The sequence below is a fragment of the Peromyscus maniculatus genome, chromosome 6, assembly GCF_049852395.1.
Source record: "Peromyscus maniculatus bairdii isolate BWxNUB_F1_BW_parent chromosome 6, HU_Pman_BW_mat_3.1, whole genome shotgun sequence".
In the NCBI taxonomy this organism is placed as follows: Eukaryota; Metazoa; Chordata; class Mammalia; order Rodentia; family Cricetidae; genus Peromyscus; species Peromyscus maniculatus.
In genome coordinates this window covers 95,971,843-95,996,038 of record NC_134857.1, presented here as the reverse complement: position 1 = coordinate 95,996,038, position 24,196 = coordinate 95,971,843, and the positions used below count along the sequence as shown (strand labels likewise).

General features: G+C 45.6%; 1 protein-coding gene across 1 annotated transcript; it reads left to right on the top strand.

The window, feature by feature from the left end:
* The first annotated feature begins 18,692 nt into the window (after positions 1-18,692).
* Positions 18,693-21,167, top strand: Gpr88 (G protein-coupled receptor 88). The gene is made up of 2 exons (XM_006977821.4): positions 18,693-19,225; positions 19,599-21,167. Exon 2 carries the CDS (start codon positions 19,671-19,673, stop codon positions 20,823-20,825), a length of 1,155 nt encoding a protein of 384 aa, XP_006977883.1. The 5' UTR covers positions 18,693-19,225; positions 19,599-19,670; the 3' UTR covers positions 20,826-21,167.
* Positions 21,168-24,196: the final 3,029 nt, after the last annotated feature.

Below are 24,196 nucleotides of genomic sequence, written 5' to 3'. Positions count from 1 at the left end.
CTATCTATCTATCTATCTATCTATCTATCTATCTATCTATCTTCTCTTCACCTGTCTACCACCTACTTGGCCTCTAAAAGATACACTGAAACTTTACTATAACTATACTAGTTTTCCCTCAGTTCTGGAAGCTATGATCCTGTTGACTTTTGCCTGTTGAATTCTGAGGCAGCTGTAACAGGTACATCTTCTATGCGGCCAGCTGGGTTAGACAGACCTACCCTTTCCTGACCTGAAGAAAGTTGTAATTCTCTTCCTCTTTCTTCCTTCATACCAGTCTTGGGCAACTAATCTTGGGCTTTTCATGCTAATTTTGGCCTAACTAGGAGTTCATGTCACGTTGAGACCGTGTGCCTTCCATGGCCAGAATGGAGTCGTACAGTAACACTGAAGAAACAGACATGCCTTGTTAGAAAACACATTGGCGGTAGAATCAGAGGCTCAGAGCCTTGTGTCACCAGGAATCCTTGCTTGGAGTGCAGGGGAGTCTCTTTCCAAAGGCCAAATGAGGGACAATGTTGTGTCACGACAGAACTGGAACTGCTGAGCACAACCTTAGTCAACTAAGATGACAAATGGAGACTTCTGGATAGCTTGATCTATTTTAAAGTCAAATCTGCTGGGAAAATCATTCTTAATTAAGGATTTCTGGTTAAGTGACAGGTTGTTAGGATTGCTAATTTTAAGGTAAAACAAAAGAGGAAAAGTTCACCCACATGGTCTGCAGGAGAGAAAAAAGTCAACTGCTAAGTCAGGATCTTAGACCAGGAAAAGCTCTGTGTACTGGGGATCCCCAAGACCCCCCCCACCCCAGTTTCTGTGCCTCAGGAAACCCAAGAATACAGAGCAAGTGGAGAAAAGGAAAAGACCTGAGGCTGACATCTCAGGCCTCAGATACAGCTTTCAAGGAGTCATCTAATATAGTCCAGAGCACAAATCCCTGGGTAATGAGCGGTGTGCTGCCGACTAGGAAACCCAGCAGAGACCAAGGAACCAAGAGTGTCATGGCTGCTGTGTGCTGCTCACGCTGCCCAGCAGGAGCAGGATTCCAGGCTCTTGGAAGGAGAGCAAGAATTCAAGCCCAGTCGGGTGCATAGTCCAGGCTCAGAAAACCACTTTTATCATTGCAGAGAGTTTTACTTTATTTTTATTTTTATATTTTAATTAAAATTGAATTTTATCAGCTTCCCCCCTTTCCTCCCTGCTACCTTTCCTGGAACCCCTCTCATGTATGTTCCCACTCTCAAGCTGATAGCCTATTTTTCCTTGAATATTATTGTTACATATCCGGGTATGTCTGTATACACGTGCACAAATATATGTCAATGCAATCGCTGAGTCTGTTTTTGTTGGTGGTGTGTGTATATGGTTTTAAGGCTGATTACTCTGCACTGGACAACTAATAATAAGGAAGCTCATTCCTGTGAGAGGCTAATTCTCCTTCGAGAAGCAGTCATAAGCTGCCTGTAGTTCTATGTCTAGGGGCGGGACCCTGCAAACATTTCACCTTCCACACTAATGTGTCTATTGACATTGCCGTAGCCATGTCCTATACTGTGGGATGGTCTATATGTCAAATTACTCTGATTGGTCAATAAATAAAACACTGATTGGCCAGTGGCCAGGCAGGAAGTATAGGCGGGACTAACAGAGAGGAGAACAGAAAAAACAAAAAGGTGGAGGGAGTCACTGCCAGCTGCTGCCATGACATGTAAAGATGCTGGTAAGCCACGAGCCACGTGGCAAGGTATAGATTTATAGAAATGGATTAATTTAAGCTATAAGAACAGTTAGCAGGAAGCCTGCCACAGCCATACAGTTTGTAAACAACGAAAGTCTCTGTGTTTACTTGGTTGGGTCTGAGCGGCTGTGGGAATGGCGAGTGACAGAGATTTGTCCTGACTGTGGACAAAAACACTCTAGCTACAGTCCTACATATGCAGCTGTTTCTAGGAGAGACTTTAACAGCAGAATTCCTGGTATTCTGGCTCTTAAAATCCTTCTGCGCCCTCTCCTCTTTGCCCCCTTCCCCACTCCAAAGATGAGCTGCTGTTGTAAAAGCTAGAATGGGAAGTTTTGCACAACTTAACCTTTGGAGTTCTCAAGCAGAAACCCAGCCCAACCTTGTCAGTAGGTCTTTGTAGGGATGGCTATTTTAACACTTGAAATGCGCATCTTGTACCACAGCCTAGGAAATCTGTAGGAACTAAAGCATATTGAAATGAGTGTGTAGTTCCTCGGGAAGTTGACGCCAGTCCTCTGTTCTAGACTCCTTTAGGGCAATGAAGACTTGTGACCCAGCTTTATTGACTCTAGTGCTCCATGTGTGTTAGAGCAGTGGTCCTCACCCTCCCCGATGCTGCGACCTTTCAATACAGTTCCTCATGGTGTGGTGAACCCCAACCGTACAATTGATACTTCACAATTGTAATTTTGCTGCCGTTATGAATTGTAATGTAAATATCTGATATGTAGGATATCTGATAGGTGATCCCTGTGAATGGGTTGTTATGACCCTTGAGTGCAGCTACCCACCGTTAAGAACCACTGTGTTAGAGCTTGAGTTTATATATTTTAAATTCATAAATCTGAAGTGGTAATGGTTTCTTTCACTTTCTATTGTATAACACACACACACACAAAAAAAAAAAAGAAAGAAAAGAAAAAAGAAAAACCCAACAAACTGCTGCTTAGTGTCTCCATATTCCACTCATTTCAGGCCAAATAGTGTAGGGGAAACTCATCCAAATCTTTGGTTTTAAGAATTATCTTTGGCGATGTGGCTCAGTGGAACAGCAGTTATTCAGTCCATGTAAACAGAGGGAGAAAAGGTGTGTGTGTGTGTGTGTGTGTGTGTGTGTGTGTGTGTGTGTGTGTACTGAAAATTTTGCTCACATCTATTTCATTTAGTTGGTAAATAACCAAAAAAAATATTAACGTAGTTTTAAAATAGTACAATTTAAAAATATTAAAGGCAAAACTAATGATTACCAAAACAGGCCACACGGAACTTTTTAAAAAGATATAATTAAAAATAATAAAAATCCAAGTTAAAAGAGTGTGTAGGTTAGTTACAGAGCTATAGCACTGAATGTGTGCTGGCTGGCTGGCTCACAGTGGTTCTCTTGTTAAAAGTACTCCCAGGCTTCTCAGCTTGGCCAAGTCCACAGTGCACCCATCCAACAAGGGGAGTCTGGAGCTGACAACATCTCACTCAGAGGCAGGTTCATTATCCAAGGACTTGTTCTGCTTGGGACTCCGACTCACAGGACCAGGGCAGAGGAGACCGCCCAAAAACAGGCTGAGTGGAAGGTCTGTGGGCACTTGCAACTTCTTCTTTTTGCACGGGTATCCATTGCAAAAGTTGCTCACTGTCTTAAAACTTTTGTTTAAAGTTTATTTTTTATATTTTAGTTTTTATTTTATCTCATGTGTATGAGCGTTTTGCCTGCATGTATTTGTCTGTGCATCACATGCATGTCTGGTACCCACTGAGGCCAGAAGAGGGTCTCAGATCCCCTGGAACTGGAGTTACAGAGGGTTGTGAGTCACCATGTGGGTGCTGGGAATCACGCCTGGGTCCTCTGGAAGAGCAACAAGTGCTCTTCAGTGCTGAGCCATCTCTGCAGGCTCTATTTAAATGTTTCAACCAAGTCTTTAAAAAGTGTTTTTACAGTTGAAGCCGTTTCCTTATGTATTATTACCTATGTATCTCTTCATTTTTTTCATCGCTGTGCTCAAATGTCTGACAAAGCCACTTAGAGGGGAACTGATTTTGTTTATGGTTTGTGGGTGTGGTTCATCGTGAAGGGAGGGCACGGGGGCGGGGAGGGGCCAGGAGTGGTCAGAGGCAACGGGAGGAGCAGAAGGCTGCTTGTCCACATCAGAGATGGGACAGGAAGAGGTGAGGGGCTAGAGACCTGATGGCCTGTACTTCTCCGATGCATTTCCTCTAGTTAGACCTCAAGTCCTAAAAACTTTAGAACCTCTCAGACCAGGGCTGCCAGCGGGGGATCCGGTATTCAAACATATGAGCCTGTGAAGACCATTTACAATACAAATCTTTTCTTAACATAATAAAATATATTTAATAATAAAATGTAAGATAAGACAAAAAAAAAAAAAAAAAAAAAAACACATTGGGCAAAACAAAGCAACGGAAGGAAAAGAGCCCAACAGAAGGCTTAAGAATCAGAGACCCACTCATGCACACACTCAGGAGGCCCATAAAAAACACTAAGCTGGAAGCCCTAATACCTTCGCAGAGGACCTGATGTAGACCAGGCGCCTGCTGCCCCAGTCTCTGAGACCTGAGGGGAGGGGCTTGATGGAGACACCCCACTGAGGCTGAGTATTCGAAGGTCTCTCACGCTCTGTATAATGTCTGCCTGTGGGTCTCTGTCTTGGTTCCCATCTACTGCAGGAGGAAGCTTCTCCAATCGTGACTGGGCAAGGCACTGGCCTAGGAGTATAGCAGAATGTCATTAGGAGTCATTTTTATCACGACTTGGTTTTATTTTGTTTTGTTTTTAGAGGAGTCGCATTTGGTTTTACCTAGGTAAGTCATCTACTCATCTTTTTAAAAATTGTTATTGTTTTTAGTTATGTGTATGAGTATGTCTCTACATATATGAGCAGAGTACCCGAAGAGGCCAGAGGCATCAGATCCTCTGGAGCAGGAGTTACATGTTGATTGTAGCAGGAATCTTAAAAGGTCTTATTAATAAAAACAAACCCAGGGCCTGGTATTGGAGCCAACACTGGAAGATCAGAGAAGCAGAACAAGCCACAGCCACCTCACCTTGCCAATTCCTCAGCCGATCCTGTTTCCTCAGACTGGAAGCCTCTGAGTCCTCATCCAGAATGAATCTCAGCTGAACTGCTGCTCAAAGGCCTAAAAGCTTAACCAGCTCTAGTTCCTGGTTTTCACACCTTATATATCTTTCTGCTTTCTGCCATCACTTCCTGGGATTAAAGGCGTGAGTCACCATGCCTGGCTGTTTCCAGTATGGCTTTGAACTCACAGAGATCCGGATGGATCTCTGCCTTCCGAATGCTAGGATTAAAGGTGTATGCTACCACTGCCTATCCTCTATGTTTAATATTAAGGCTGTTCTGTTCTCTGACCCCCAGATAAGTTTATTGGGGTGCACAATATATCAACCAGATTTCCCATTTTTTGTCTAAAATTAAAAAGCATATAACTAATATAAGAAAAACTATATCCAATAAGTATATACAATATATAGTCAAAAATTACATTAACAATGTCTAGTCCATTAACATTTGACAGATTCAGACAAAAAATTTCATTACTTATCTTATTTAAAATAAGTAGTTCCTTTTTAAAAGTAGATTCAATAATTCACCTTTTAATCTTATCCATATTCTCTCTTTTCTTTTGTTAATAGATTCAATAATCTACCTTTTGTCATGTTTATATCTTCCCCCTTTTCTTTTTAGAGTAGATTCAATGATCTACCTACCCATTTATCCTATTATTTCTTTATCTTTTTTTCTCAAGGTAGATTCAATAATCTACCTCAAATCTATATTCTCTTTTTTCTTTTTTCTCAAAGTAGATTCAAAGATCTACCTCAAATCTATAATCTCTTTTTCTTTTTTTTTTTTAACAAAAATTCTGAATCTAATCTCCTTGTTCAGCTTTTTTCCTGACCATTAACAATTAACAACTTGTAACCAACTACCATAAACAATGACAATATCTGTAACTTATTAAACAACCAAAATCTCTCATCTCACATCGTGGGAATGTGGGCTTCATTTTTCTTAAAATTACTTCCTGCTTTCTGGGGGTAAAAGCATCTTTAGGGGATCCTAAAAAGAAAATTTTTGGGTTAATTGTCAAGTCCTGGGAGAAGTAGCTGTATCATTTGTTGTCCAGTCTCTGCATAATGGGAAAATGTAGGCCTTGTCTCAAGTCCTTGCTCAAGTTGTCTGTGAATATGGATCATCTCAGCTAGCCATCTTGAAATTGTCCTGAGCAGTTTGTAGTCCAAAGTCGATCTTTCTGTGGTGTTAATCGGCTTACTGGCTTTATCATAGTCCATGTGGAATCATCCTTGTGGGGTCCCATCATCCTTTTGAAGATTTCAAAGTTGCTGTTAGGCGAGATCATGGCTCCCTGCAGATTTTTTTTTGTGCCTCCTCTGTGGTGTGGAGCAATCACAGTCTGATAAATTTCTGTCTCTCGGAACCATGAACATTCTTCCCTAGAAGAGAAAATCGTCACAACAATTTCTCCCCACCATTTGTCTTTCCAAACTTTTCCAAACTAACCTTTGCCGATGCTTTCTTGTAACACGATGGTCCTGGCAATTCTTCTCTGAACCACCAGCAGTAAACCCTTCATCCCAGGTAGCAGCATCACCGCAGTCACCAACACGATGAGAAGCAACCAGCAACTCAAAGCAGCAGCCACTGCCTCCATGGTCCCACCGCCACCGTTTGTGGCTGGGCCCCGGCCAAAGCTTCTCCTTAGCAAGCCTCCTAGGCTGGCCTCAAACTCAGGCTCCTCCTGCCTCTGCCTCCTTCAGTAAATCCAACCAGTGTGCCACCCACCACAACTGGCTGAGTGTAGCTCAGGTCTGAGCTGGGGCACACAAGGCCACAGGCAAGTAGCTTTTTCTTGAATTCATACCAAGAAGGTTGGGCGCCAGATGTAGCATGAATCTTAAAAGGTTTTATTTGTTTGTTTTTATTAATAAAAACAAACCCAGGGCCTGGTATTGGGGCCAACACTGGAAGATCAGAGAAGCAGAACAAGCCACAGCTGCCTCACCTTGCCGATTCCTCAGCTGATCCTGTTTCCTCAGACTGGAAGCCTCTGAGTCCTCATCCAGAATGAATCTCAGCTGAACTGCTGCTCAAAGGCCTAAAAGCTTAACCAGCTCTAGTTCCTGGTTTTCACACCTTATATACCTTTCTGCTTTCTGCCATCACTTCCTGGGATTAAAGGCGTGGGCTACCACTGCCTATCCTCTATGTTTAATATTATGGCTGTTCTGTTCTCTGACCCCCAGATAAGTTTATTGGGGTACACAATATATCAACCACACTTGATGTCGGTTCTGAGACTTGAACTCAGATCCTCTGGAAGAGTAGTAGATGCTCTTAACTGCTGACCCACCCCTTCAGCCCTCATCTTCCTCCCGCCCCCAATTTATTAGAGAAATCTGACTTTAGGCAACAAAAGCCTTATTGAGCGCAACAGCTGGTAAGTGCCTGGCTTTCCCTCCCTCCGGCATGGCCAGAACCAGAAGGTCCATACTCACAGCAGCACTTCATTAGCTCCCCAGTGGGAGACACAACTGCTGACAGAGGCCATATTTGCCACTCAAGTTTCAGTGGCGCGGAAAGGGACCTGCCTGCCTCTCAACCCGAGTGGTCACCTTCACCCCTGGGCTTCCGAACCGTCCTTGGCTCCTTGGCGTGCGACAGTGGGGCTGGTGGGACTAGAACTGGACTCACAGAACAGAGGATCTTGTTTGAAATCAAATGATAAAGACTTTCAGGTCAACAGAGGTTTTAGTTCCCCCGAACAAAAGCATACGGAGAGTTGTCGGAAGATGAAGCGAGTGTCTACATGGCAGGACAGGCGCTGCCTGCTGCCCGGCGGCTGCGGCCAACAAAACACGTGGCAGAGAAGCGATAAACAAAGGCATAAAATGTTGCAGTGTTTTATGACCCATCCTGAAATTTGCAAATCTCTGGAGCGACTTCCGCCCAGAGATGAGTCTGAAGGCCAGCCCTGGAGGGGTGGGCTGCATAGGATGGAGTGAGGCGACACGGTCGGGGTTGCCTTACATCCACCAGACGGTGAGCGCAGAAGACTGGTTGGATCCGTGTGGTTTAAGTGGCCTCCAGAGGGGTGTAGTAAGAAGCAGAAAGGATCCACCTGGCTCTGCCTCCCGAGTGCTGGGATTAAAGGCGTGTGCGAGGCCAGCCTGGGCTACCAAGTGAGCTCCAGGAAAGGTGCAAAGCTACGCAGAGAAACCCTGTCTCGAAAAACCAAAAAAAAAAAAAAAAAAAAAAAAGAAGCAGAAAGGAGATAATGACCGTAACTCATGAACTTCATGGTACAACCTGTTTGTATATCTGACCGCTGTTTGCCTGTATTATGTGGCAGAGAACACAACACACACATGCACACACACACCATACATGCCATATACACATACACACCACACATGCACACCATACATGCACACGACACACACCACACATGCCATATACACACACACCACACACACCACACATGCATGCACACACACCACACATACATACCACACATGCACACCATGCACAGTAAGGCACACCACACACACACACACACACTATACACACACCACAGACACATAGACCACACACATCACACACATATAGCACACACATCACACACACACACATACACACTGCACATACACCACACACACACTACACACACCATACACACACATGTCACATGCACACATATACCACACACACACTATACACACCATACACAAAGACCACACACACACCATATACACACCATACACACACACACACACACACACACACACACACACACACACACACACACTGAACAGCTCTTTCTTTCAAACTAATTTGATCTCTTCAATCACCTGAAACATTTCCTAGTGGTTGAAAATGTCCTCTCCAACTAACCCCTATCTCTATCAGATTGAAAAAAAAAATTCAAGTGGATTTTTAAAAACTTATATTCAACCTTTTACTGGAAAAAAGTCCACTTTTGGACAAAAACCAAGCCAAAGCAATTTTAACTCAAGTTGGTTTTCCTGGAAAAGCTGAAGATGTAGTTCAGAAAAGAAATGCTTTGGCTTCTTTACAAATCCACACTCAAAACTAACAAGCTCAGTCTAAATATCCTTTGCTTCAGTGGTTCTCAAATAGCTGAGTGGAGAAGAATCGTCTGGTTCTTGTTTTATTCCAGAGCTGGTTGGAATGCAGACTCTGGGTCCTAGCCAGGGGATTGGGAGCAGATCTAGGTGGGCCTGGTACTAGAGATTCGGAAACCACACCTCACTGAATTAATTCAGAGCAGGCAAGTGCAGAGATCCCTAAAATGATAAGACTGCAATAGGGAGCTGCACTTCTTTCAGAAGAACGAGCTTCTCACTGTAGCCTCTTTCAAAAGAGCTGCTGTGAGACAACTCCATTATTGTCCCCGTGACTTTGGTAAAGGACATTGTGTTTAAGTTTCCACTTCCTTTTTAATAAGATGCAATCAGATGGTATGAGTCTATTGAGGCTGCTATAGCAACATACCACAGTGGCGGGAAAGTATAGATGACAGAAATTTATTCCGTACAGCTCTGGAGGCTGAGCTGCTCCAGATTAAGATTAAGGTCCCAGCAAAGTCAGTGTCTGGTAAGGAGCTACTTCCTGGTTCCTAATGATGCAAGTTCTTTTTTTCTGAGATCTCTTGCTGTATGGGCACTGATGCAATTGTGAGGCTCTGCCCTCTAATGTCATATCATCTTCCTGTTGTGGGATATTTGTACATTGTGTGGAGATGTATTGCGGTGATTGGTGTAATAAAAAGCTGAACGGCCAATAGTAAGGCAGAAGAGTATAGGTGGGACTTCTGGGCAGAAGAGAGAGAACTCTGGGAGGAAGAAGGGCAGAGTCACCAGCCAGACACCGAGAAAGCAGGATGGGCAATATGGAGATGAGGTAATGAGCCTTGTAAAAGAACATAGATTAAAAAATATGGGTGAATTTAAGTTATTAGAACTGGTTAGGAACAAGCATAATTAAGGCCCAGCTTTCATAATTAATCTCTGTGTTATTATTTGTGGGCAAGTGGTCCCAATGAAAAAATACTATTACGTCTCCCCAGACATTCCATCTCCTAACGCCATCACCTCGTGGGCTAGGATTTTAACACCTGAGTTTCTGAGGAGCACGACAATTTGGGAACAATATCAATGGCACTTAAACATTTTTCTTGAATTTGTAAATTCTTTTGAGAGGCCAATAAAAAACTGTAAGCTTCTCTCTAGAAAAATGAAAAACTGCACTTTTTTTTTGTATATAAATTTAGGGTCAGTCATCATTCTTTTAAAATGCTTACATTAGCTTCTGTTTTAGTCAGTGTTCTATTGCTGTAAAGAGACATGATGACCACAGCAACTCTCATGAATTAAAAACATTTAATTGGGGCTGGTTTACAGATTCAGAGGTTTAGACCACAATTTTTGTCATGGCAGGAAGCATGGCAGCAACAGGTAGACAAAGTGCTGGAGAAGTAGCTGAGAGTTCTACATCTGGATTAACAGGCGGCGGGGGGGGGGGGGGGGGAGGAGGGAGGGAGGGAGAGAGAGAGAGAAGGAGGGAGGGAGGGAGGGAGAGAGAGAGAGAGAGAGAGAGAGAGAGAGAAGGAGGGAGGGAGGGAGGGAGGGAGAGAGAGAGAGAGAGAGAGAGAGAGAGAGAGAGAGAGAGAGAGAGAGAGACCAAGCGTGGCTTAAGCATTTGAAACTTCAAAGTGCACTCCTAGTAACATGTTTCCTCCAAGTCCACACCAACTCCAACAAGGCCATATGTCCTAGTCTTTTCAAACACTGCCACTCCCTATGAGTCTAGTGGGACCATTTTCCTAAAAACACCACATTCCACTCCATGGCCCCCACAGGCTTGTAGCCATATAATAATGCAAAAATGCATTCAGTCCAGCTTCTCAGTCTGTCTATCCCAATTATGCATTTTGCATTTTGGGTCCGAGGAATTAACCACAGGGTGAGTTTGGGGACACATTGGACCTACTGTGAGTCAGACTTCAGCCAAACTCCATTTGGAGTTTTAGTTCCAAATGTAGGCAAGATGACAACCAAGAATGCCATCACAAGTCCACCCCTTGTCAACTTGACACAGAATTATATCTCTTTATGTTGTGATTAATTTCCAAGCCAAAACAATAACCATGTCATAATAACATCTAAATACAGTATAAGTATTCACAAACAATTGCAAATACACTGATGATAAATTCTGACTCCTTTGCCTAAGTGTATGCAGAAATCTAATCATTTTCAGCCCCACCCCTCTACCCGGCCCATCCAGGTCTGGTCCAGGTGATGTCTGATGTCTATAATTTCCTTTGTAAAGGTAAAACAACTTGTTCAAAGTTATTTGGATAATAACAGACTCTGGATTTGGCTTTGACCTCTTAACCTCTGGTAAATGCTTTAACCCTGGTCCTGCCAACATTTTGGGATGGACAATTCCTTACTGTGGGAGAGATGTCTTGTAGGTTATGAGATGTTTATCACACCCTTGCTCCTGTACTCATGGGATGTCTATAGCACCCCCTCAACCCAAGTTTTGCAAACTGAAGATTGCTCCTGAAGTTTCCAAAGGTATCCTGGTTGGTACATGTCTGTTGTGGGGTGGTCAGTTGTATTTGAAAAGCATTGCTTTGTGGTTCACTTCTGCACCCTATAAGTTGGTGTCGCTGATTAACGATTGCAATCCTCCAAAATGGGACAGGAGAAAGTAGGATCATTAGGACATGGTTTCATATGCCCCCATCTGAAAGAGTTCAGAGAAGAACAGGCCAGTTCCGGAGTCTATAAATGCCCAACTCCTAAAAGCTTTACCTCAGGCTTTCTTGTGGAGGCAAGAGCTTATATGCAGATGAATGACAGCTAAATCTGGTCCAAACAGGCAACCAAAACAACTAAGGACTTGGTTCCATCGAAAAGTCTATAGTCTAAAGGGTTCCAGGCCAATATGATTTTTGGTGGCGTAATATCTGAGAGAGCAAGATATGAGGAAAGACAAGGGGATTTTAGCCAGTCTTAGGGTTGAACTTCGTGAGGTTGTTAGGTGGCTTGGCTAAAGAAGGGAAGGAAAGAAACTGGAGATGAACAGTTTGTTACTCCTGCCACAAACCCTTTTGTTTCCCAAAGTCCTCCAGGCCATCACTGCCTTGTATTGTGGAGGACTGTGAACTTCAGTTCTGGGAAATCACCTTCGCCCTTCAGAAAGTCAACATCTGGTTCTGTAATGGGGAATGTTTCCAGCAAAAATTCTGCTTAAAAATAATCTGGCAGCATAAGCCACAGAAGGTGGTTACATGAAACCTTAAAGTATTTTAGAAAAATAATAGCAACACTGTTCTGCGTGACCCTAATACTAGTGTCTTTCTTGAGAAGATAATTGAGGTTGAAGTTGTGGTTATACAGACACCCCACTTAGGGCCCTAGGCAGTGAATCATTAGTCAGGCACTCTGATGGAAAGGAGAGCTTTGCCATCAACTAGCTTACCATGTAAAAAGGAAATTCCAGTACCCAGGAAACAGTGGGGGCACTCTGGTGCTTTGGAATACACAGGTAGACAACCTGGTAGTGGCTGAAGCATGTGACAGCGCTTGATTACATTTTAGGGACTAGGAGACAGAGAAGGCCCAAATGAGGGTAGGCTATAAACTCCAAGACCTGTGCTTCAGAGAGGCCTCAGGTACCAAAGTGTCCAAAAACCTCCTTATATTGGCCAGTCTAGTCTTGACAGAAACTAGAGTTACCTGGAAAGGGAAAACTCAGTTGAGGAACTGTCTTCATCGGCTCGGCCTATGGCCATCTTCTTGACTGCTGGTTGATGTGGAAAGGCCCAGTCCCCTGTTGGCAGTATCACCCTGGGAAGGTCGGCCTGGGCTGTATGAGAAAGGTAGGTGAGCAAACCAGGGGAAGCAAGCCACTAAGCAGCATTCCTTTCTGCTTTCTGCTTCCAGTTCTCACCTTGGCTTCCCTCAATGATGGACTATACACTACAAGATGAAATAAACTTGTTCCTCCTTCCTCAAATACTGGTATCAGCTAGGGATCATGTGATCAGACACATGAGTCCATGGCCAGGGCATGGGGTGGGCATTTCACATCCAAGCCATAACAATATCCAAGTGGGGATGGTTTTTATATATGGGCGATCCTCTGGCTGGCTGTTAAGGAAATGCTTACCCTTTCCTGACTCTCAATCTCTTGGTTCAAGAAATATGGAGGTTTTGTGGGAGACACATAGACATAGGAATTCACAAAATAAAACTAGAGGGGTTTTTGTTGATGTTAGATGAGCTCTTAACTGCAGGGTCAGTGCAACTGTGAGCAAACCTCGAGTTCTAAGCGCCCAACCCTCAGAATTCAGTTCAGTTTCTTGATCTTTTCTATACAAAGGATTTCCTGACCTTAGACACAACGAGATTCTTTTTCCTGTGGCTGGTCCCATGCCCAGTTATTTGTGGTTTTATTATAACCTTTAGTACTTTGTCTTACAAGAATTTATCTTTATCTGTATGCCTGCCACTGTAGACTGATCTCACTGAGGGCCAGGAATGGATCTTCATTATCTTTACACTTTCGCTGCCCAGAGCACAACAGGGATCAACACATTTTTGTGTGAGTGTGTGCATTTTTGTATTGGGAAAATAAGTAGATGATCAGATAGGTAGAGGTGTGCTTCACTGCCATCATGCTACCCTTCACAACACAAGAAGCATGCAGTTGGCTGGGGCCATGGCTTAGTTGGTAAAGTGCTTACCTGTGTGATGCCCTAACCAGCCCTAACAGGCTTAAGGGCCAAGTCAGCCCAAACCAGTAATAAGATACTTTCTAAGAGCCAACCTGGGTCTGCCTAAGGGCCTTAACAACAGCAGCTGAGACATGATCTGAGATGACCTGGACCGATGGAGCCATGTCACACCAGCAGATGCTTATTCATCAGACTTTCCCCTGGAGTGGGTTGGAGGGTATATCAGGCTTGCCTCTTCCTGAATAAACTGAGCTTTTGTTTTGACATCCTCCCAGAGTCTGTGTTGTTGACTCTGTGCCTACCCGCCCTCTTCTTCAAAGGGAACAGCACAGGACCCTGCTACACTTGTCTTTCAAGCATGAGGACTGGAGTACAGTCTCCAGGACCCCTGTGAAAGGTCAGCACAGCAGCACATGCCAACGATCTTAGTGCTGGGAGGTGGGAACAGAGGATCCCTACAGCTCGCTAGCCACCTAGTCTTGCCAAATGAAATGGGCTCCATATTCACTGAGAGACCTTGTCTCAAAAAGTAATGGGGAGCATAATTGAAGACACCTTGAAGGGACTCTAGCCAGCCCAGGCCTGGCAAACATGGCTCTGGCAGGCCTCGCCCTTCTCCCCAATTCTATCTGCCTTGCTAAAAACCATTAGATTTCATTTCTGAAGCTAGCTGCCAAGGTCCATTCCCTTATTTGGCTAATCCCTCCTCCTGAGACTGATTATCAAGGTCCAGATATGGAAGCACTAAAGTTCAGCAATCACAAACCCTCTACAACTCACCTAATTAACATGCCCAATTAAAATTAAACACTTTATCCTAACAAGAGGTTTCCCCTTGTATCTTTAGAAACTGTCATTTTCCTATGTACCATGTCTGTCTCCTCTCTATCCAGAGACAGTCCTTTGTCATCCCCTTCCCAGGACAAATACCCCTTCCCCTTCTCCCTCTTCCTCTATCTCCTGTCTTTATCCCTTATTCCTTGATCTCTGTCCTTCTGGGGCAAATAAATTTCCTCTGTGCTGAGAACTTGGTCTTGGGGGTCCTGAGCCATTACTTTTCCCTACACACCTGACATTAACCTCTGACCTCCATAGACATGAACACACACACACACACACACACACACACACACACACACACACACACACACTCATACACACATGCAAATGTACAGACACACACACAGCTAACACTTAACATTTATATAATACAATGATAAAATGTCAATAGGAGTAGAAATTATTTTATCAAAAGTGTACATAATAAAATTTTCCTAGGAAAAAGTTGATAAATAAACTTTGAGAGTGATTAAAATTATAGTAAAAAACAAATAAAGTGATCAGTTTAACAGTTTAGCTGGACAGTGGTGGCGCAAGCCTTTAATCCCAGCACTTGGGAGGCAGAGTCAAGCGGATCTCTGTGAGTTCGAGGCCAGCGTGGTCTACAGAGTGGGATCTAGGAAAGGCACCAAAACTACACAGAGAAACCCTGTCTCAAAAAACCAAAAAACCAAAAAAAAAAAAAAAAAAATCAAAAACCAAACCAACCAACCAACCAACCAAACAAACAAACAAACAAAAAACAGTTTATATACAAGCTTTACAAAGTATGTAAAAAACTTTGCAGAAAAAGAAAAAAAGCCACATTTTAAGTTATGACTTTTATCATCACCCTGATACTAAGAAAGAAAAACACTATGAATATATAAACTATGTAATATAAAAATACAGTAAGTGTAACCCATTATATCAACACTTAAAGGAGAGAAATCATCAATCCACATAAAAACTCTCAGTAGGCTTGGACAGAAATGTTCCTGACTCTAAGGCAACGTGTCAAAAAACTACAACTAAGGTCCTATTTGTGGTGAATTCTTAGAAACTTTGAGGGTATTCATGAAAGTGATGGCTATAGGGCAGAACACATAACGAAGACGGAGTTTAGCTGGAAGGTCTGGGTGGAAGGAAGGCTGGCAGAGAAGAATCAGGGTGGCTTGTGGTAAGAGAGAGCCTGGAGGAAGAGCAGGCTAATTAGGGAGAGGAAAGGGTGAGAAGAGAACCAAGAACGGAGCATCCAGGACCACTAATTAAGGGACCCATGACACCTGAGTGCTGTGGACCAGTCTGAGGGAGCCTAGGAGCAAGAGGAGAATAAAGAGAGGCTGGGTGGGAGGGCGGGAGGATGAGTGATCTGGGTGGTGGACTCCTCCGGGTCACTAATCAGAGGCTGCTGTTGACCTTAGCTGAAGCTGTGGTGAGAACTGAAGGCAGTGTGGGTGGACGTTCAGTGGGAGAGCAGGAAGCAGAAGCTCTTCCATGACAAGAGGGAAGTGAGCTGTGCGGAGCCACCCTGAGAAGGCAAGGACATCCAGGGAGACTTCAGGAGGTTGAGGTGAAGTCAAGCAGCTTGTGAGTCCACCGGGGTGCCACCAGGGCAGGAGAGAGGCTGAGAATACACCAGAGAGGGAGACAGATGGACCAAGCCTCTCTGCAGGCACTAGGAAAGTGACTATAGTAATGAAAATGATAATAATAATAACAATAAAATAATAATAAAAATAATAAATGAAAATCATACCCCATTGGCACTCATTCATTAGCCCAAAAAGTATTTATGAATTATCCATCATGTGCCATGCCATGTCGTGTTGCACATAAGAAAAACACCCCTCCTACCCTATATTACTTAAGTTCAGTGACCTAAAGCAAAAACAAAATGAAAAACCAGGCCAGAATCTGGCCTGTCAGGCCTGGGCTAAAGAAAGGAGTTATGCCTTTGGCAGAAGTACGTATGTCTTCATGACAAGGAGTCCTCAGATTGGTCCTTACCACTTGTTACAGAAGACAACGGAGACCCAGAACCTGGAATTCTGACACAGAATTCCTTTACGACTAAGGTAATGCACGCCAACTTTGACTGAGATGGCATCTTTGAACTGTAGCCGACAGAGGAAGTTCTTGTGGCCCTGCTGTGTTCGATGGACTCAAGGCTTTAATACAGAAACACGATGGTCAAGGAAGACCAGGGCAGATGCTCCATATGATTGATAGGCTGGACACCCAAACTTCCGTTCCAGTGAGACCAAACTCTGGCTTCTTTTCATTCAGCTTTTGCTATTTCTATTGAAACCCAGGATCCAGTCATACCCGTTTGGTCATGCTTGTTAACATCATCGGAATGCGTCACAGTCATTAATGTGACTGGTTTTAAAAAGGACAAGTAGGGGAGGGATGGTCTGATTTTCCTTCTGAAGGACTCAAGGACAGACTGGGAAAGGTTCCTGACATATGACCCAGGGCTGCACTCCACGTTACACACAGGAGGTCTAAGTGGCAGAATGAAGGAGAAGGTTAAATGTGTGGATAGGGATTCAAAAAAAGTTTGGAGGACAAGGTCCTTTGCCATTGCGGATGGAAACTTCTGTCCTGGCAAGGTGGGAATAAGCTGCAAGGGTGACTGATGGGCATCCTGCTTAGAACCCAGGACATCTGAAACTCCAGGCAACACTTGTCTAGTCTATGCATTACCTATTCTCTATTGAGTTAAATTTGTAAAGAAAGAGCTTAGCCAGTGGTTGGGAGGGCATTTGGTATACCTTCTTGGGGGAAAAGTTCCCATGTGCACAGGTAAATCACCAAAGCACATTTGAACACGAGTGCAAATCTCTATGACATCCTACATCATGAGAAGCTCAGAGATCCTTGCCATTCACATTATAGAGTGTTCAGGGAACTTCCTTTTTCCCAACACCCACTCTTCAAAACCAGTCTTTAAACTTTAGTGTAAGCTTTCTAGCAAAACTGAATCAAAGGTAGAGTGGGTTCTGGGGACAAGGCTCAGCTAGTGAAGCGCTTGCCAAACAAGTGAGGACTGAGTTCAGAATTGAAGCACTCACATAAAAAGCCAGTTACTGAGGCCCAGATCAGTAATCCCACCTCTGGGAAAGTAGGGGCAGGTGACTCTTGGAGCTCAGTGGCCAGCCAGCCTAGCTCAAGCCATGTAGGTTCCAGTGAGAGACCCTGTCTCAAAAAATACAGTGGAGAGAGATTAAGGAAGACACCCAACTTCAACCTCCAGTCTATGTACCAGTGACTACACACACACACACACACACACACACACACACACACACAGAGGTTCCACACAACTCCTGTCTTGCACATACAGTTTCCCAGTCATCAATATCTTCCACTAGAGAGGTCCAGTTGTCACAGCTGATGAAGCACCCTGACATATTTTCACTGAGCTCATAATTTACTTGTGAGTTCTCTGGGTGTTGAGTGTTTTGTAGATTTGGACAACGTTGCAATGAAGTGTTTCACCATTAGAGCACCATACAGAGAAGTTTCTCTGCCCTGTATACTTATTTACCCCTTCCACCTCCCTGTCCCTAGCCTCTGACAGCTGGTGATCTGTCTCCAGAGTTTACCTTTTTCCAGTATGTAATACAATTGCGATTGTGCAGTACACAGACTTTTCAGAGCCCCATTTTGCTTACTAATAAGCCTTTCCAATTTCTTTATGTGTTTTATGTTTTGACAGACAATTTCTCTTTATTGCTAAGTGGCATTCCATGATCTAGATGTACTATGGACACCATCTTCAGAACATCTGACCATTGTATCACCATATCCCTTTCATCTCACCAAAACACAAGCCAGACTTTGGAGAGGTGTCTAGCAATGAGAAGAAAAGAATTGAAATTTATGATTTAAGTTAAGGTTCACATATTTTCTGTAGCTAATTACTCATGTCCCACTTTGCCGAATGGGGGGAGGTGAATTTCAATTCAAATGTAAAGTAATTCTCCCTGAAAATACACTGGAGTATATTTATCTCTGAGAAAATAAGTCTTGCCTCCAGGATGAATCAGACTGAGATGAAATTTTACTCTAACATTTAAAAGAGAAGGGGAAAAGGGAAGTAAAGAAAAATCAGTGAAAAATGAGGGAGAGGAGAGAGAGAGAGGGAGAGAGAGAGAGAGAGAGAGAGAGAGAGAGAGAGAGAGAGAGAGAGAGAGAAGGGCAGAGAAGGGGAGGGGAGGGAAGGAAAGGAGGAGAGGAGAGGGGAGGGGAGAGGAGAGGAGAGGAGAGGAGAGGAGAGGAGAGGAGAGGAGAGGAGAGGAGAGGAGAGGAGAGGAGAGGAGAGGAGAGGAGAGAAACTTGCTAACTAACAGAATTCTCTGCAAGGTATTTGTCTCCCTTTTACAAGTTAGCAGTTACTGAATAATTCATGACAGCATGGAAAGGCTGTCTTTTCCCTGGGTGATGGATAACTGAGCAGGAGAGCGAGCGCTCATCATCAGCCAGCACTCTTGCTTCTGAGCACAGAGTGCGCTCCTCTCCAGCTCAGTTTCTCTTGCAGCCAGCCAGGCATCCTCGAGGCTGCTGCCTGCCCACCCGCCTGGGCTCCTAGCCTACCACTTTACTTTCTCCAATTCTGCTGCCAGCTGAGGAGACTCCCCACAGCTGCTCGCTCCTGCCTGGGACCATGTGTGTGGATGCTGCTTGGGAGAAACAAGGCACTTGTTTCTGGCATGGATCCCAGCTCGGTTTCTCCTGTTGACTTCTGGACCACAGATGCTGCTGCTGAGGAGGTATTTCCTGGCATCTCTCCCTCTGCTCTCATCAGCTAAGGACTGGCCACAAATCAAGGTACCTTCTTCTCCCTCTCCTTGGCATTTTTCCTAGCCAGGATATCTCCACTTTCTCCCGGTAACGAGGGTCTCCGGCTGGCAACAAACATTCTTAACTCGTGTGTGTGTGTGTGTGTGTGTGTGTGTGTGTGTGTGTGTGTGTGTTTGGGGAAATTGTTCTTGGTGTTGGTATGACCTTAGGGCTTCCCTGCTGCTCGCCCAGTGTAAAGCGGACCTTCTCTGTCACTGGAGACATTTCTGAGGCAGGCACCTGTCATCTGCCACCCCCGTTTCTCCTTCAGCTCCCTCTCTCCCCATCCCCCAACACATTATTCGGCTTCAGCCTTTGTGTCGGTGGCAGAGGGCTGAAGGGGATGTCTTTGCCTCCCCAGCAGGCAAGTGTCAGCATGGGCCGCGCTCCAAGAAGCCAACGCTAGGGCGCGAGGTGTGAAGAGTTGTCCAGAATGACCAACTCCTCCTCCACGTCCACCTCCTCCACCACCGGGGGATCGCTGCTGCTGCTCTGCGAGGAAGAAGAGTCGTGGGCCGGCCGGCGGATCCCGGTATCTCTCCTGTATTCGGGGCTGGCCATCGGGGGCACGCTGGCCAACGGCATGGTCATCTATCTCGTGTCGTCCTTCCGAAAGCTGCAGACCACCAGCAACGCCTTCATCGTGAACGGCTGCGCGGCGGATCTCAGCGTCTGCGCCCTCTGGATGCCGCAGGAGGCGGTGCTGGGGCTCCTGCCCGCCGGCTCCGCGGAGCCCCCGGGGGACTGGGACGGTGGCGGGGGCAGCTACCGCCTGCTCCGGGGCGGGCTGTTGGGCCTCGGGCTCACCGTGTCCCTCCTGTCTCACTGCCTCGTGGCGCTGAACCGCTACCTGCTCATCACCAGGGCGCCTGCCACCTACCAGGTGCTGTACCAGCGGCGCCACACGGCGGGCATGCTGGCCCTGTCCTGGGCGCTCGCCTTGGGTCTGGTGCTGTTGCTCCCGCCCTGGGCGCCCAAGCCCGGAGCCGAGCCCCCGCAAGTCCATTACCCCGCGCTCCTGGCGGCGGGAGCCCTGCTGGCACAGACGGCGCTGCTGCTGCACTGCTACCTGGGCATCGTGCGCCGCGTGCGCGTCAGCGTCAAGCGGGTCAGCGTGCTCAACTTCCACCTGCTGCACCAGCTGCCCGGCTGTGCCGCCGCCGCCGCCGCCTTCCCCGCCGCCCCACACGCTCCGGGCCCCGGAGGCGCCGCGCACCCCGCGCAGCCCCAGCCCCTGCCGGCCGCGCTGCAGCCGCGTCGAGCGCAGCGACGTCTCAGCGGCCTGTCGGTGCTGTTGCTCTGCTGCGTCTTCTTGCTGGCCACGCAGCCGCTGGTGTGGGTGAGCCTGGCCAGCGGCTTCTCGCTGCCGGTGCCCTGGGGCGTGCAGGCGGCCAGCTGGCTCCTGTGCTGCGCCCTGTCGGCGCTCAACCCTCTGCTCTACACGTGGAGGAACGAGGAGTTCCGCAGGTCCGTGCGATCAGTCCTGCCTGGCGTCGGGGACGCGGCGGCAGCCGCCGCGGCCGCCACCGCGGTGCCCGCCATGTCCCAGGCGCAGCTGGGCACCCGGGCGGCTGGCCAGCACTGGTAACTCACCTGGCCCCAGGGAGGGAGGGCTTCCTATGCCATCTACTGCATCACCTCCTCCCTTGTAAGCCATGCCCAGTCCCAGAGGGGATCCCCGCGGGGGAAGATTTTGCCTTTCTTCCCAGTGCAATACCTGAACCAAGGTCTGCCCCTAAATGGCGTCCTAAAGGAATTGTGCAGGCCACCCGACCTTTATACCCTTTGTTTCTGTGTTTTAGAGACGCCCTTACGTCCAGACACCCAGACTGCAAGGACTTGTAAACTGGCATTTTAAAAGAACCAGTTAATTTATTTCAAGTTTGCTTTTTGGAACAGAGCTTTCATAACATACAACCCTTCCAACCTCCATCGTCATATATATGAAGCGCCTTGAGTGTATGAGTGTGCATGAGTCAAAGGGAACACTACTGAGGACGAAATTGTGTGTGCAGACAATATTTTAACCACGCCTCCTTCTGTTATAGTTTAGTCTTTGTATATTGGCCTGGAAGAGTGAAACCACAGGTGTGTACACAGTGTGGGTTGCCATCGAGACCTCAAGCCCTTTATTCTTAAAAGGGTTGTGGAGTCAGCTTTGAAATGAATGAAGAGTCTTCTCAGCCAGTGAGGAAACAAACCAAATTTATTATTTTGTACTCCTCTTTACTCACTTCTAAGGCGGAAAGCTAGCGTTGGGTGTTGTATTGAAAAATTGCAAGTTCGTTAATGGATGGTCTGAAACCAGAAATGGAATTCTGGAAACAGCAACAAATAAGGGGGTTATCTATTTTAGGTACCAGTTTCACATTTTCTAAAGCATGCACACTTCTTGCTACCCACATTTGTAACCAATTTCTTCGCCTCTGAGTGTGATCGCAGCTTTGAACATTCTGTACTATAATGGTTGCTAAGGAGAATGAATCCTGTTTTCTCTTTAAGATATCTCAATGCACACGATATAATTAAACACTAATACCATAATTGCATAGCTAATGTTAGCTGCTATTGCATGCTCCTAGATGCTAGAACATATTGGGCATGTGGTACACAAAGCAATACCCACTAGTCAGGGACATTTTTACTTCTTCCAGACACCAGAAAGAATGGCTTTTCATCATTTGGAAAGAGACACAGATACACCTGTGGCTGCCTAGAGCTCTTGTCTTGACCTGGTTTGTGAGAAAACTCCCATTTGGGACGTTAGCTCCTAAATGAAACCAATGATCAAGATGATATGTTAATACAGATTGGCTCGGCAAAGCCACTTGTGTGTTTTAGGGGCTAAAAAAGTCTCACGCTAGGAAGTATCACTGTTTTATGTTGTTCATCTATATTTTACCACGGCTTTTAATACTAGTATCATGTCTGTTGAAGACTGGATGGTACATTCCGTTGTACATCAGAGGCGCCTTTCAAATGGGACTCTGGTCTCAAATGCATCAGTTGGGGTGGGCCATCTTCATCTTTGACTTCTAAATGTGTTTAGATATATTTCTCCGTGTGCAAAAACACATGAAATCATTTCATGAAGTTAAACAGGGAAGAAAGTAATAAAAGGCACAGAGCAGTCCGCTAGCCACATCGAGTTGGGGCCAAAGAGCCTCAGTGAACTTTGTAACTCAGGAGCCAAGGCGGCTGGCTTTGTTGCACTCCCGGATCAAGAATGGTAAGAACACTTGTACGTTTGAGTAACTATGGGGGATGCAGGAAATGGACATTTTTGGAGTAAAACAAAATACAATAAATATGTTTGTCACTAACAATACATCAGCAGTCATGTTATTAACCACACTCTGTGCATGAGCCATTTCTCTCACGAACTTTCCATCTGTTCCCAGCTTCCTGGATTCAGAGATTTAATTAAACTTCAGATAATGCTTCTCTTGGGTCTATTTCTTCTTTTGTTGGGTATCTTCTCTCTGTCTCTGTCTTGATGATACTGTACCAGATGATACTGTCTTCCCAAACACCAGTGATACAAAGTGACTTTTAATTGCTCTAAAATGCTTCCTACTTCATATAGTTAGGTGAGGTCCTTACACTGGTCTAGGAAAAGAGCTAGCTAGGTTTCCTTTTTGTAAACATTGTGGAAGAGGTCACAGAGAGGCGGAGATTTTCCATTTGAGGGTGTCGTGGGACAGCTTTCGAAAGCCTTCTGGTTAGCATTGTCCTTGTTTCTCATTGTGGGTGATGCCAAGTTCCCTCCCTGTCCCTATAACATGCCACACGTAGAAAGAGATTTGCAAATGAGGATCTGATACCTCGCCATATTTCTGGCTCGAGCTGAGAACTGTTGGCTGGCACCATGCCATGTGGGAGACCTACTTTCGATTAATTTACTAGTAATTAACTCCACAGGACTGATTCACTTTTAATTTTAAAGCAGCACTGATGCGTCTAAAAATGCCTTCCTAGGCACTGCCTGTGAGTGTTGGAGTTACTGCTTTGACAAATTAAATTAATGGAGATTGTGTCCTGCTTTAAATGAAACCACATATTACCCACCCAGGAATTAAAAAAAGAGAAAATCCTAACTGCTATCCAGTCTTCCCTAACTTGCTTTCTTGTCCTTTTTTTCCCTGTCTGTGCATGCCTGCTAACACATATAACACCTTCCTTCCCTCTGCAGTCAGCTGAAGGGCTAAGTTCCAGGACAGAACAGGCCTTATGTGCAGTACTTTCTTCCTTCCAAAATGAAGGTTGTTAATACACAAGAATTCTGCTTGGTGCAGGGACATGTCTCTCCGACTCAGATACATTTCTCTGTGTCTCAGAATTGCAGAAAAAGATTTCCGCAGTGGAGGATGGCATGCAGCAGAGGAAGGGGTGAAGGGCAAGGAGGCTTTCTTTACACCACTGATGAAGTTGTTGAACGGATCTGCTTGCCCACAGGAAGTTGGTCTGCTTTGAACTCACAGTGGGGGGACAACCTTGTCCTTCTGGCGGTGACATACTAACTGACTTTGGCGTTTCTCATGTCACCTTTGTTGCATAGCCCAGGGGTCCATATGACACTTCTCCAGCTCTACAGAAGCCTTGGGGGGGCTGACTTGACAAGGCCCCCCACGGCAGGACTCTACATGAAGAGCGTGGAGGAGTTGGGGAGAGGGCTCAGTCAGCAGTGTTTGCTACACAAACATGAGGAAGGACCTGAGTTCGGATCCCGACAATCCACTTAAGAAGCCAAGCACGACACAGCATGGCTGGGATGCCAGTGCTGGGGAGGCAGACACAGGTGGATCCCGGGGCTTGCTGGCTTGCCACTTTGGCTACTGTGTGAGTTCAAGATTTCAGTGAGAGAATCTGCCTCAAGAAATAAAGTAGGGAGTAATTGAAGAAGACACTTGACATCAACGTTTGGCCTACACGAACACACACACACACACACAGACACAC